This window comes from Gadus macrocephalus, chromosome 20, assembly GCF_031168955.1.
Source record: "Gadus macrocephalus chromosome 20, ASM3116895v1".
Taxonomy (NCBI): domain Eukaryota; kingdom Metazoa; phylum Chordata; class Actinopteri; order Gadiformes; family Gadidae; genus Gadus; species Gadus macrocephalus.
Genome location: NC_082401.1, coordinates 14319051 through 14333498, shown reverse-complemented (window position 1 = coordinate 14333498; position 14448 = coordinate 14319051). Strand labels below are relative to the sequence as shown.

The 14448-nt window shown below is 48.6% G+C and overlaps 1 protein-coding gene across 1 annotated transcript; it reads right to left on the bottom strand.

Moving 5' to 3' along the window:
- Positions 1 to 3385: 3385 nt before the first annotated feature.
- sp3a (sp3a transcription factor) lies at positions 3386 to 12765 on the bottom strand. The gene is made up of 7 exons (XM_060039581.1): positions 12269 to 12765; positions 11840 to 11931; positions 11634 to 11717; positions 9768 to 10974; positions 7562 to 7748; positions 6290 to 6486; positions 3386 to 5707 (listed from the first exon to the last, which is right to left on the bottom strand). Exons 1-7 carry the CDS (start codon positions 12273 to 12275, stop codon positions 5409 to 5411), a joined length of 2073 nt encoding a protein of 690 aa, XP_059895564.1. The 5' UTR covers positions 12276 to 12765; the 3' UTR covers positions 3386 to 5408.
- Between the last annotated feature and the right edge of the window lie 1683 nt (positions 12766 to 14448).

Below are 14448 nucleotides of genomic sequence, written 5' to 3'. Positions count from 1 at the left end.
CTTGTCCCGGCCTTCAAGGCGAGGTGGACGCCGGCGCCGCGACGCCCGCTGCTTCTGTTTGTTTCCTCGTGGGGGACCCCGCTGCCTCACCGCGGGGAGGTCCCCAAATAGGGCCCGGAATCCAAAAATCATAACTACGAAGAATCCCACTGACCTTCGGGTAAATTGGCCGCATTCAGGAGACGGCGGAATATCAGGTTATCGAGTCGAGTCACGCTGGGGGTCCACACCGGGGGGAAATGATCCGCGCCATTGTCTGCTGCCGCTGATCAAGGGCACGGAGGTGAGGGGGGGGGGTACGGAGACGGGAGGTTAGACGCCTTAGGTGGTGTTAGTTCTGCACATGGGTTGATGAGCGGTTGGAAGAGAGCTCGGTGTTACCGGGGAACCAAAACAAGACGTTTCACAGCATGGTCCCACTTTGATTCCAGCGCCACCACTGCTATTAAGAGACTAAAAGGGCGATTTCCTTTTCCTGTTCTCGATTCCCGCAAGATTATCAGAACACATTTTGACAGTGAATGCATATTGTAAGAAGACGGCGTTGAATAAGACGGGAGAAAAAAGAGCGCAGCTGCAAAGACTCAAGAATCTATTGCACTACTTTTAAGTTGTTGATTTCTTTAGAAAGGAAAATAATAGTCATTTTGCGCAAATTGCAGGCCTATCCCTCAACAACTGGGAGAAATAGTTGAAATTGTGCGGGGATAGGGAGGAACACACCCCTCTTGGGGAAAGATCTGGGACAGAATAATGAAATAAGTAATTTCTGCCGACACAGTTCATATTACCTCCCCGTGGCACAGAAACATAAACTCCACGGTGTTCTGACTCGGTTCACAAGGAGAGGGGGGGGGGGGGGATGTTATTACATTATTACAGTGTGTTCCGGGCCTCAGCCCCTCTGTAGTTATCGTATTTATGTGTTTTGCACATGAATTGGAGTGAGTGAAGTTGTGCGCCGTGTACAATTACAAAGCCATTCAGCGGAAGCACCTAGCAAAAGGGTTTTATTTTGCGTGGGGACACAAACCCCTCTAAACATCTCCAGGCGGCGGAGGATGATGATACCTTTATGGTAAATCACCTGGGGCGCCGTCACCCCGGCTCTCAGCCGTCTTTACCGCTCTCTGAACACATTCAAACAAAAAGGATTGTTCCCCTTTCCGGTTCAATTGAATGTTTCCATGTTTTCTTTAAAAAACGATATGTCGCCTGTGATATTCAAACCCTGTGAACAATGCACATGTGGTCCACACCTTTATACTCCAAGAGAATATTTAGCTGTCCTGTCAATATGCTGATAAATATGTACATATCTATCTATAAATGTATATCTATATTTGTGTATAAATACATCTATATACATCTATGTAGTTGTATATATATATATATATGCATTTGTATGTATATTAATATATAAATACACATTTATATATGTGTATGTTCTATGTATATATATATACGTATAAATGTGTATAGGAACTCCTGACAATTGAACCCTAAGCGCCAACCTATAGGAAACCCTTACCCCAAAACCAAACCCTAAAACTATACCCAAATAGTAAACCCTCATGCCAAATCATATGATTTCAATGAAACCCTTAAACACAACCTATAGAACCCCAACCCTAGAACTGAAAACTAAACCCTAAAACCCAACCCATAGAACCCCTTAACACTAGAACTGAAAACTAAACCCTAAAACCCAACCCATAGGTTTTAGGGTTTTATAAGGTTTTAGGGACACCCCTAAACCTAACCCCAAAATGTTTTTTTGAGGAAATGTTTCAACTGTCAAGTAGTTTATATTTGACAGTTGACTAACTAACTAACCAACGATTCCTCAAAACAAAGTTATTCTTTTCCATTAAACCACTTTAGATCAAGAATAAACCGCGACCAAACTCTGATTCCCCAGATTATCCCAGAGGTCTGTTTCATGGATGTAATTCCTGCAGGGGAGCAAAGATTATTACAATATTCAGATTACAGAGCAAGGGAAATTAATTGGACTAATTAACATACAACTAAATGATGATACCGTTAACACATTTTCATTAACTCAAACTGTCATTCTACGTTGCTGGTGCACCAGGTATTGAATTACAATGAATCTGAATTCATTAGATTATGCAAATGAAAGCTAGGACTAAATGGACAAATCCTCCTAATGTTCCAGAACACATTTTTACCTTATTGAGTATGTTTTTGAAAAGCATGTGCTTTTCATTGTGATTTACCAGACAATCTATTTTATAGTATTTTATATAATTATCTTTCCCGCTGTTAGGACCAGGTAGTACGTTCCACCAGGAATAGAGGATCAGGGGAGATCCTAACAAATAGCACCTACTTAAATCTAGGTCACCTGCAGAAGACCTTTGTCCATGAATGTGAAGACGTTGAAAGCTTGGGCTGTGATGATGCTGAAATCAGGAACCCGTTAGTTCAATATCTATTTAGACCTGCCTACTTCAAAACCCTATCTGATAATAATAATAATAATAATAATAATAAACGTGAGAGGTTTGGCCTTGCTGTTTAATTTAAAAGCAGTGGTTTTAAGAGTTCTAAATTAAAAGTATGAGAATACGTCTGTATATGTGTATATATATATATACACCCCATGTCATCTGTGCATCTGTAGGCCTCCTGCAGAAAGCTGCCCAACTCCTGCCCATGAATAACCAGTAAACGTTATTCATTGCGAAGCACCTGAGAAAAAAGCCACTTAGTTAACACAGTAATCCACTGGTGAAGATGTTCTGCCAAAGGCGGATTAAGGTGCAACAACTGATCCTAGTCAGGATTACTCTGAGCGTTGTTAAGTGGGCCTCCAGGCCTTACGTTGGGAGGGGGCTGACGCTGGTCTGCACTCACCAGGGGTCCCTTTGCCCTGGAGCTGGTTTAGCCTCGCTCAAGCTCCTTGGCCTTTGCGTCTCTCAAGCTGCTTGGCCTGGAGCTGGCCTGGCCGGGCTCTAATGGAGCTAGCCTGGCCCTACCCAAGCTCCTTGGCTGCAGTGACATCTACTGGAGTCCTCAGCCAAAGTGCAGCCCTGTGGGGGGGAGAGGTCATGGGAGAAGGGGTGAGGAATTCCCGTCCTGCTGTTCGTACCGAGGACCGAGGCGTTAAACTGAACGCTGGGGCCGTAAGATCAAATCTCTGCACGGTTCCTGAGAAGATGTTTTAGGTTTTCAAAATAAAGAGACAATGGGTGAAATCCGTGTGAAAAGTTGTAAGTGTAAAAAGAGGATAACTTGGTAATGTCCTTGTTTAGTATGTATTAAAAATGACCAAGCAGCCCTCAAAGTGTGGACATGGTACAGCCATTATGGAGCATAATCATAAACAAACGTAAGTAGAAATACATTTAAATAAAAGTCAAACTTTACAGAGGTTTATATGGATGTTATATTGACAAGAATGGATACAGAGACAAAACAAACAAATAATAACGACTTCCCAGGACGAGAACGGAAACCTTGATAATTGGCTGCGCGTGGAGCAGAGTAATAAATACTACGGACGATTTAAATGAAATGTGGGACACCTTTTAGGGACATGACTTCATACACACCGTGCTTCTGCGACTCGCTACAACAAACCTCTGCTCCACAAGTACATTTAATGTTCCTCCTTACATTGAGCATTAGATGCAGGGCCAACAGCCTGACAACGTAGTCATGTGGACCAGAGAAACCCTACACAATCCATACAATTAAAGATCTAGGCATTTCTCGGAGAACTAAATATAAATTGTTTCCATACGTAGTAACAGGACAAAAAGGACTAAAGTGATGCTAAAAACGTGCCGTTAATCAGCGGAACATTGAATCAATCTCTCCTTGCGAATAGCAACTGATTAAACGAGGTACTGGTCCCGATGGGTCTGCTTTCTTCAGTAAGGTGACACAACTAGTGGTTTTAAGTGGGTGAAATGAAGTGAGAACAGCCAGCGCACACGGGCTGCTTCTGATAAACAGGCGGCGTTGCGACGGCGGGATTCACTGTTTGGCCCATCAGAGGAACGCAGAACTGGGGGAACGAACGACTGTAGCAAGCACTATCCAATCACACTCTACTGACCAAGTCACCCTGAGATTATTATCGAGTCGAATTTTGGCAATTACCACCCACATGGCTTTTTGTGTGTTGTCCAAGTAACAACGTGTTTGTACATGAATTACACAAAATAATGTTTTTTTCTGGTCTTTTCGTTTCGATTTTTTTTTTTTACAAATGCACATTTGAAATTACACATGATTAAAAAAAAGCCATTTTGTAAAGAATTTGGATTTCGTCACAAAAACCCTTCTCTATGCAAAGCTCAGTATAAATATCTATTCAGTCAAAATATTGTGTATGCAGACAATGCATATCACGCACATGTACTGTATGTGTTGAGAAGGAATTGGTAAATACATTGATTGTGTTTTCCTTTTTAGACCTGCAGAGTTACAGTCAGAGACGAGGGAAGCAGGGAGGAGCAAGGAAGAGGAGGGAGGAGAAGAAGAGAGGAGGTGAAGAGGAAAGAGGAGGAGCAGGGAGAAGAAGAGAGAAGGAGAGAGGAACAAGGAGGAGGAGAGAGGAGCAGGGAGAAGAGAGGAGGAGAGGAGGAGCAGGGAGAAGGAGAGGAGAGGAGGAGCAGGGAGGAGGAGCAGGGAGGAGGAGGAGAGGAGGAGCAGGGAGTAGGAGGAGAGGAGGAGCAGGGAGGAGGAGGAGAGGAGGAGCAGAGTCGGACATTCGTTAGCGAGCGCTACGACTACAAGAAGAGCGCGGTGTTGAGGGGGCACGAGAAACAGAACGAAAACAGAAATGCATTATGTAGAAACGCGAATAACAACATCGATAGGTTTGCATGACGACACAATCTGGACATGAAAAGCTTGACCTGCGCTATTCATCAGCCGCGTGTGAAAACGGACCTTGCTCGCCAAGGTTATTGTCAATAAAGGCATAACGTCCGTAAGAGGACGTTGTTCGAACCGCGGTACCGCTCGTTTCTCTACGATTTTTCTTCAAAATACATGTGAACAAATTAGCATCTTCAAAAACATACCACGGCCCCGTGTTCAGGTGCCACGCGACACAGCGTTTTACAAAATAAGGCATCTCCTTGGAAACACATGACACCGCGGAGTCTTCGGGTTTTTTTTTTGCCACTACTGAACTCTTTTCCCGGTAAAAAAAAAACATAACAGAAACCCAGACTGCTCGCGGACATCAAGCCCTTAGCTTACGTGTTAAAATATATATATGTGTATTCATAGATACATGTTCCTGACCGGGGTTCCTTTAAAAAAGCAGTCAGGAAGTCGAAAGGGAGCCGCAATTAAGCAGTCTGTGGGCGGGGCGGGCGGAGGGGGCGGGGTCAAGGAAACAAAAAGGGAGACGAGCGCGGCGGTCACTCCATCGCGTCGCCGGCCGTCGCCACGGAGACCAGCTGCAGGGGCATCTCGGCGTTGGCCAGGAGGTCCTGGGCGTGGCTGGAGCCCTGCTGGATGTTGGTGAGGATGAGTGTGGTGCCGCCCGTCGTCGTGGCGATGATGCTGCCGTCCGAGGAGCCCGCCGACTCCAGCGAGGCCACGCCCCCGCCGGAGGCCACACCCCCCTTCTTGTTCTGGTGCGTCTTGATGTGCTTGGCCAGGTGGTCGCTCCGCATGAAGCGCTTGGAGCACTCGGAGCACACAAACTTCTTCTCTCCTAGGGGGGGTCGGGGTATGGGTGGGGGGAGGACACAAAGTTAGAACTGTGCCATGTCGTGGTGACTTTCGATAGGGTCGCCGGTCTGCATACCATGAAGTTCTGACAGTTCTGGGCCAGTTAAAATGTGCAAGCGGCAACAGGGGACAACTAGGGGACAACACTAAAAAATATGTTTACCTTTTATGTAAACCAACCGGCAAAGATTCATACTTCAAACTTAACTTAACTCGTTGTTGTTCGGTCAGATAAGAAAATCAAAGCTTAAATTATTCCTACACGTTGGTATTATTATATTATATTTATTATTAAAACACAGATTCCCCCCCCCCAGGATGCCCGTGGTTTTAACCCGCTGACGAAACCGGGCGCATGTTGTGCCATCATCTCCATTCATCCAGACCCGACACCGATAAACCCCGAGCAGGCCGCCTGCTACCAAATCTTTTAATTAGTCAAATCCCGGGAGGCCTAATTGTTTTGGTAGGAATTACACGTTGCACCGCGTCAAACTGAAGCGCGGCGCCGGTGTGAAATCACCGCCGATTGAGAGCAGCGGCGTGGCGGCGGCGGCCCGGGCACCTGTGTGTGTGCGTCGGTGGCGCTGCAGCTCGTCGCTGCGCGTGAAGCGCTTCCCGCAGAACATCCAGCTGCAGACGAAGGGCCGCTCCCCCGAGTGCCAGCGCAGGTGCGCCCGCAGGTGGGACGTCTTGCCGTACACCTTCTCACAGCCGGCGATGTGGCAGATGTGCTGCTTCTTCTTCCCCATGTTCGACCCTCTGGGGACACATGCACGGAGACACACGCAGACGCACGCAGAAACACATGTGCACATGCACGCAGACACACACGCAGACACATACACGCACAGATACACATACATGCACGCAGACACACACACACATGCCCGCAGACACACACATGCCCGCAGACACACACACACACATGCACGCAGACACACACAGGCACAGAGACACACAAACAAGTGGTTAGTGACACATGGGTCTTGTTTGACACAGTTATTGAAATGCAGGAACACTTGGTGTGGAGACAGACAGACAAGACTAATCACCTAGTTCCCTGGCTAGACCAACTCCCCAGGCAGAGTTACTCCCTTAACTACCAACACACTAGCATAGCCACCTCCCCAGCCAGGCTAACTCCCTAGCTAGAATAACTCCCCTGCCATACAAACACGCCGTCATAGCTAACATCCCAGCCAGGCTAACTCCTCGGCCCCTTCCAACACGCCATCATAGCTAACATCCCAGCCAGGCTAACTCCTCGGCCCCTTCCAACACTCCATCATAGCTAACATCCCAGCCAGGCTAACTCCTCGGCCCCTTCCAACACGCCGTCATAGCTAACATCCCAGCCAGGCTAACTCCTCGGCCCCTTCAAACACGCCGTCATAGCTAACATCCCAGCCAGGCTAACTCCTCGGCCCCTTCAAACACGCCGTCATAGCTAACATCCCAGCCAGGCTAACTCCTCGGCCCCTTCCAACACGCCATCATAGCTAACATCCCAGCCAGGCTCACTCCTCGGCCCCTTCAAACACGCCGTCATAGCTAACATCCCAGCCAGGCTAACTCCTCGGCCCCTTCCAACACGCCATCATAGCTAACATCCCAGCCAGGCTAACTCCTCGGCCCCTTCCAACACGCCATCATAGCTAACATCCCAGCCAGGCTAACTCCTCGGCCCCTTCCAACACGCCGTCATAGCTAACATCCCAGCCAGGCTAACTCCTCGGCCCCTTCCAACACGCCGTCATAGCCAACATCCCCGTCAGACCCACACCCTGCAATACAAACACGTAGCATAGTCAACATCCCATGCAGGCTGGCTCACCTGCCGCCCGACTCTTTACAGTTGGGGCAGGTGCAGGCCACCCTGCGCAGCCTCTTGCCCTCCTGGCCCAGCGGGTCGTCCTCGTCCACCAGCCGGACGTGGAGGTGGGACAGGTCGCTGGTGTTCAGCGTGGAGTCCGTCCCCAGCTGCCAGTCCTCAGAGTCGGGCTCTTCTTTTATATGGATGTCTGGTGGAAGGGGGGGATCGATCCAGACATCAATACAGTAATGGATGTGATAATAACATGGGGGAATAGCTCACAAAACTCGTGCTGGGAAAAGTAGCTGCCATTAGATCATGTGAATGGCTTTCAATGATGCAGGCCTCTTATCAGATAACATGACAGAGAATCATCAGGTTATTTCATATTGTCCTTGTCCTATTATCTAGCAATAGTCCTAACAAAGATATCAACTTTAGATACATATGTTCATATTGTAATTATTTATATGATATCCATGTATAGCATTCAGTTTTGGAATATAGTTGCGTTTATGGTTAAAAGCTGTTTAAAAAGAAATCAGACTCCAATCTCGATTTAATAAAAAAAAGGTTAATTAAATATAGGCCTACAAGGGCTTTAATTGTTTGCACACTTTGAAATGTAAAAAGCAAAACGACACAAAACGTGTAACCCGGCGTCTCTTTACCTCTCATTTCAAACAAAACCACTTCTCCCTAATTGCCATCTTTGCGTTTCAATTTCCAGCGTCTTCCGACAGGCGCGCCGAATACGTTCTTTTTGTTTATTTGTTATTCAGGCGACGACTCAACAAGGAACATGTGTCCAATCACTTTCTGGAACCACGTCGCTGCTCTTCCCTATGTGTGATGTATTCAAATTGGCCATTAGCCCATTGTTTTTACTCCTGGAGAAGAAATGGTTGTGGAAGCGATCCTAAGGATTGTTTCCCGCTGACTGGGGAGACAGGACGGTTCTACCTCCCGGCGGTCTAATGGGCTCCCAGAAAACAACGGGATGCTGGAGAGAAAGCGCAGAGGAGAGGGCTGGGCGATTAGTCCCATTTTGATTGCGATTTCGATTTTAGCGTTGAGCGATCACAAAACTAATATAAATCGAGTTTTTAATTTTAATAAATGAACAGCTGGATACATATCTGTACATTATTTTGGATTTGAACATGTTCTTTTTGACCATTTTGTGTACTTTTTTTAAGTTCTCAGTTACAAAGTGTTTTTTGGGAGGGACAGGCTGAATATGTTTTCAAACTCAAATAATCGTTTCAATAATCGTGATTTGAATATTGACCAAAATAATCGTGATTATGATCTTTTCCATAATCCAGCAACCCTAGGAGAGAGCCCCGGTAGGTTCGCATCATCGGGGACGACAGCGTCAGAGCTGTTCGGACAGACACTGGTTTCCATCTCAAAGTTTAAATGAATACCGACACGTTACTTGCTTACATATATATATATATATATATATATATATATATATATATATATATATATATATATATATATATATATATATATATATATATATATATATATATATATATACACATATACACATATACATACACACACACACACACACACACACACACACACACACACACACACACACACACACACACACACACACACACACACACACACACACACACACACACACACACACACACACACACACACACACACACACACATATACACACACACACATATATATATATATATATATATATATGTAGGCGAACATTTTGAATCGCAGTGAAGTTTGAACAAGCTTGAATGTGTGTAAAACACTGTAAACCTTGGGCTTCTGCTTCTATGTGACAATAGACAGAATATTGTCAAGAAGTAAAACAAATGCTTTGATAGAAACGCTGCAGTAGTTATAACTACCCTAGTAGTTATAATAATAACTAAAAGATGACAACGCAGCAACACAACCGACCGAACACACTGAAGCCAAGAGAGACTTCAGCCTTCAACAACACATGCAAGGCCTTTAGCAGACGCTTTTATCCAAAGCGACTTACAATAAAATACATTTGTCAGAAGAAGAAGAAACAATATATCGCTGTCGGTACAGTAAGTACCAAGCACTAACAATAGGTTAACCCATTCCCTGTAAACAACCAAGACAGCTAGGATAAGTCTCTCCACATTGCTAAGTACTATTTTAAAGAGCCAGACCAACACCACAAGGAGCAGAAGAAGAAGAGAGGCCGTACCTCCGGGGCTGTGGCCCTCCTGCTGCACGATGGAGTTGACCGTCACCGTCTGCAGGTTGGGCACCTGGCCACCGGCCAGGGACAGGGTCTGCACCGGGGCCAGGGTGATCTGCTGGGGCTGCGAGGTGGGCAGCCCCAGGTTCTGCAGGTTCTGGACGCCCTGCACCTGAAAGGTCTGCCACTGGATCTGCCCGGAGGCCGACACCGTCTGGGCCTGGATGATGAAGGTCCCCGGGTTGATGAGCTGCAGGTTGTGGTCGCCCGCCACCGACTGCATCACCTGCTGCCCGTTGCTCGACTGGGCTGGCACTTGTTGGAGCTGGAGGATGGGCTGGGCCGTGGACGTGTTGAGGGTCTGCGCTTGGTTCTGCTGGATGAAGACTTCGTGGAGGCCGGAGTCCGCCTGCCCCCCCACGGACATGGATGACAGCGCCGTGCTCTGCGTCATCAGCACCGAGCCGTCCGTCGAGCCGGGCTGCGCCGCCGACGACACCGGCACGTACATCTCCTGAGCGGCGTTCAGGTCGCCAACAGTCAGAGTTTGTGTGAGCCGCTCGCCGGGGCGGGCCCCACCCTCCGAGCCGTCCCCGGGCTGGCTGGCCAGGATCAGCTGCCCGTCCGCCGTCATCCCCGTGGCGATGGTCTGGGCGCAGGACAGCCCCAGGGAGTCCAGCTCCAGGGAGTTGAGGGGGACCAGGGTGATGTTCCCCGGCAGACCCATAGGCACGTTGGTGACCACCTGGCCCTGGTGGCCGAAGGCGGAGCTGTCGATGGTCACCCCCTGCAGCTGCCCGAGGTGGCCCGCCTGCGACACCAGGCTCTGGGTGGTGGCCAGCATGTCGGCCGCCGAGACGCTGATGCCCTGGCTGCCGTCAGGCAAGATCTGGATCTGCCCCGCCGAGTCCTGACCCAGCGTGGCTCCGTCCACGCCGGCCGAGGAGAAGCTGAGCTGGCCGTCGGCCGTCTGGAGCTGAGGAATGACTTGGTACTGGATGTTAGGCACTGTGTTGGCGGAGGCGCCGTCCGCTCCCGACGTAACGAAGATGTGTTGGCCCTGGAGGTTGTGCAGGGGGACCACGTACTGGCCGTTGGACGTGAGGATGCCCTGGTTCTGGATCTGGATCATTCCGGATTCTTCCTTGGTGGTGGGGGTCAACACCTCCCAGGCCTCCGTCCCGGTGAGCTGGATGGAGGCGAGGTCGGATTGCTGGGGAAGACGACGCATGACGGTTAATAAGACGGTACCGATCGCTGGAGGGAAATCGGACTTGAATTACCTAAAATACTTGCATACAAGAGTTCATTTATATTTTTGTTAATTCGCAGCCGCTTTTATTCTGAGAGTTACAAGCGTGCTGAGGATCAAAGCATACAATCAAAAATGAAAATAGGTAGAAAGAGGTATAATACCAATACAAAAACCTTGCTTAACGTGATAACCCAATGCAACACCTGATGACCAACTGAAATCTAATAAAGTGTACCATAACACAGGGCAAGGCATATGTAACTATCCCATCTTGTATTAAGAGTTAATAAATATAACAGCGTAAATTATGTAGTGGGGGGGGGGGGGGGGGGGGGAGAGTGAAATATATTTAAGACAATCCTCTTGCCTGTTATGATGTCATAACTCATTCCATAAATCAGTTATCAAATATTCAATCAAGTACGTTTCCAGCGCAATTAACACCTGGAGCATTACATATTGAATGTATTTATATCAGTGCCTGAAGGAAAGGTATTGAACCAACTTGGGAACCTGAATCTGGCAGCAGCAGCCCCGCCAGCACGGACTACATTCAGAGCCAGGGGTCTGAATCGGACTCAGTTAGCGGGGATGGTGTTGGAGGAGGAGAGACTCACCACATCTTTCTCCACCTCGGACGACGGGGAGCCCACCTTGCTGCACGTCGTCGCCAGCATGTCGAGCGGCGACGGCTGGGCGTCCTACACCCAGTGGGCGGAACCAGGGAACAAGTGGGTGGCCGTTAGTTCGGGCCACGGAGAGAGTTTGAGACCAACTTTGAAGCGTGTGAACTCGGAGTGTGAGTGTGTGTAGACCCGCTCACCTGGTCTCCTCTGCCGTGGTCCTGCTGCAGGAAATCGCCGTGACCGCTGTCCGCGTCAGCCATTTCCTCCGGTTTCACGGGCTGCTCTGGGGCTAGTGGAGACACAGGCTAACGTTAGCAGAGCCGACCTGGCGCTCAGCACAACCCGACAACCCACAACAAGACGCCATGTGTGCCGCTGACCCTTCCCACAACACACCACCACCTCCACCCTTCCCACAACGACGCAAAGTCCCCGCAGAAGTGCTATTTTTATTCGTTTTGGCTGTTCCCGAGCGGAGCTAATGAGCTAACTTGAGGCTAACCCGCCTAGCTAATTAATAACAGCGAGTGGTGCATCACCGAGGAGGCTACGCTATCGAGGCTAACTTAGCTTAGCCACTCTAATGCCTCCGCTAGCCGCGCTTTAGCTTCGCTCTTGCTACTTACCGGTCATGGCGGGACTCGTCGGAAGGGCGGGAAAGTCTAGCTCATCACGCGCCACCGTTGCATGACCACGCGCCTCGGTTTGATTGCCGGTTCAACCGCGATAAGTGTCTGATGGGGGGCTTTTTTTCTGTTTTGATTGACGGGGCTGTGGGGGGAACACAAAGGGTGGGGCCTACTTTAGTGTTGACCGAGGAGGGGGGTGACGTCACACAGGAAACCCCGCGGATCTCGCCGCCGAACGTGATTGGCTGACGTGCTCGGTGTGCCGCGTCATTGTTTGCCTCCTCTTGCTCAGCGGGCAGTGTTGCCAGATTGTGCGGGAAATCTGCCCCGATCTGGCAACCCTGCTCAGCGGGCCGTGTTATCAGGCTGGGTTTGGAAGTGGTTTCGGTCCCTGTTTTCTCTGTGCTCCTCTGTGTTTGCTTGTGTTGAGTCGTCGTTTGTGTATGTTTAAACGGTTCGGTGACCTTGAATAAACACTGCATGAAACACTGTTTAATGCCCTCTGAATATTTGAATGAAAATTAGAAATTATCCATAGGATCCTAAAAACTGTTAACTGTTATATCTACCCATTGCAGTTGTGGTAACTGCTTTTTCATTTGCAGTCTTTTTTCCACTATGTCTATTAACTTAGTCATTAGTAGCCTAGTATGCAACTGATTCTTGCTGCTCAGCATCAAGTGCCTTTTATCGCCACACAATTTCCCTAATGGAATTAATAGACTTAACATAAATAATTGCAGGATACACATACTATATTCCCACCAATAATTTTTGTTTGTTTCCAATTCGCTGTCTGTAAACAGCTGTGGCCACATTGTTATTTATTTTTTTTATCCATCTGATCTTGCGCAAAAACCAACGGCCACAAAAAACGACATTGAAATGAGATCCAGCCGCGAGCCATTGTATGTGTCCGGTGCTGGGGGGGGGGGGGGGGGGGTATTATTTGTTGCGACTCCTGAGTAGTATTTGTGGTGTGTCAGTTGCTCACAGTGCGCGGCCGAAGTGAGGCTATTTCTCTCAACCTTCAATTCAAACTTGGCCCATTACAGCCCCGACTACAAAAGCACTTTCCCTGCACTCAGGAGCTCCCAGCAGTGAATGGTGGATATTTCCAATCACTCTGCTGTCAATCCAAGTGTCAAGTAAACACAGGCCAATGGAAACAGCCTTAGAAAAACCCTCGCTGGCTCCGTCCACCACCAACCACCGGCTCTTGGAAACTCATCAGCAGTTTCAACAAAGACCTCCAAGTTAAAGAGAAAAGTCAAATGTCCTATTAAGCAACACCCGGTCCAACGTCCGGGAGGACACAGTGGCCTACACGTGGAACATAAATGCTTGTCTTCACACCTCGTAAGTGGACGCTTTTCTTCCCCTATAGCGGCGGGGGAAATGAGGCCGTATTGACTGACCTTTGCGGGACACCTGCAGGGCTGAAGCGAGGCAACCGGAGGTTCCTATAGAGAGACTGTCACTCCGAGGGAACAAGGTGTACACCGAGGAATGCGTCAGCGCTGTTAGAACGGCACGTGTAACCACCCTATCCCACTTTGTTGTGTTGTTATTTTTAATAAAGCTTTATTTGAACGAGCGTCCGATAAGTCTAGATACGCACGGTTGCGGTCGACGGTAAACAATGCGTGTTGTCGTTGTTGTTGTTGTTGTTGTTGTTGTTACAGTGCTCCGCAGGGACCGCAGAGTGTGTCGGGCGGCCCGCCGTGGGTCACATTAACATACTGACAGTTTGTTTTCAGCGGGGCCAGGGCAGGATGGACACCGACCCCCCACGGGGCGAGACTACCCTGCTGGAGGCCCCTCGAGGGACGAGGCAAATGGAGCCCGAGAACCAGGAGAAAATTGAAACAGGGGTGCCGGGGTGAGGAGAATGGACGGAATATGAAATCGGTGTGCACCTCTCCCCGTGCCCCCGGGGGACAATAATAGCACAATGTCCCTGATGAGGCATTGCGGTCCGACGCCGCGTGTAGCATCGCAGAGCGGCGCTGGGGGTCAGAGGTCACTCTGTTGAGAATCTCTTTAAGAAGGAAACACATTTGTACGGCCGTACCTGTGAGAACAGCTGCAAATAAAATACAGAGTCGTCCGCCGGGGCGCCTCATTCATAAATCTATCAGAGACATTCCTCCTCTTATCCTGGAGGTGTTCTGCTT

What these genes read in the sequence shown, in the direction of transcription:
- sp3a (XM_060039581.1), bottom strand. An exon ending in CCGAGGTGGAGAAAGATGTG is followed by an intron (nt 10,975 to 11,633) that starts GTGAGTCTCTCC and finishes CGTCTTCCCCAG; the next exon opens with CAATCCGACCTCGCCTCCAT. An exon ending in TGTAAAGAGTCGGGCGGCAG is followed by an intron (nt 6,487 to 7,561) that starts GTGAGCCAGCCT and finishes ATGTGTCCCCAG; the next exon opens with AGGGTCGAACATGGGGAAGA.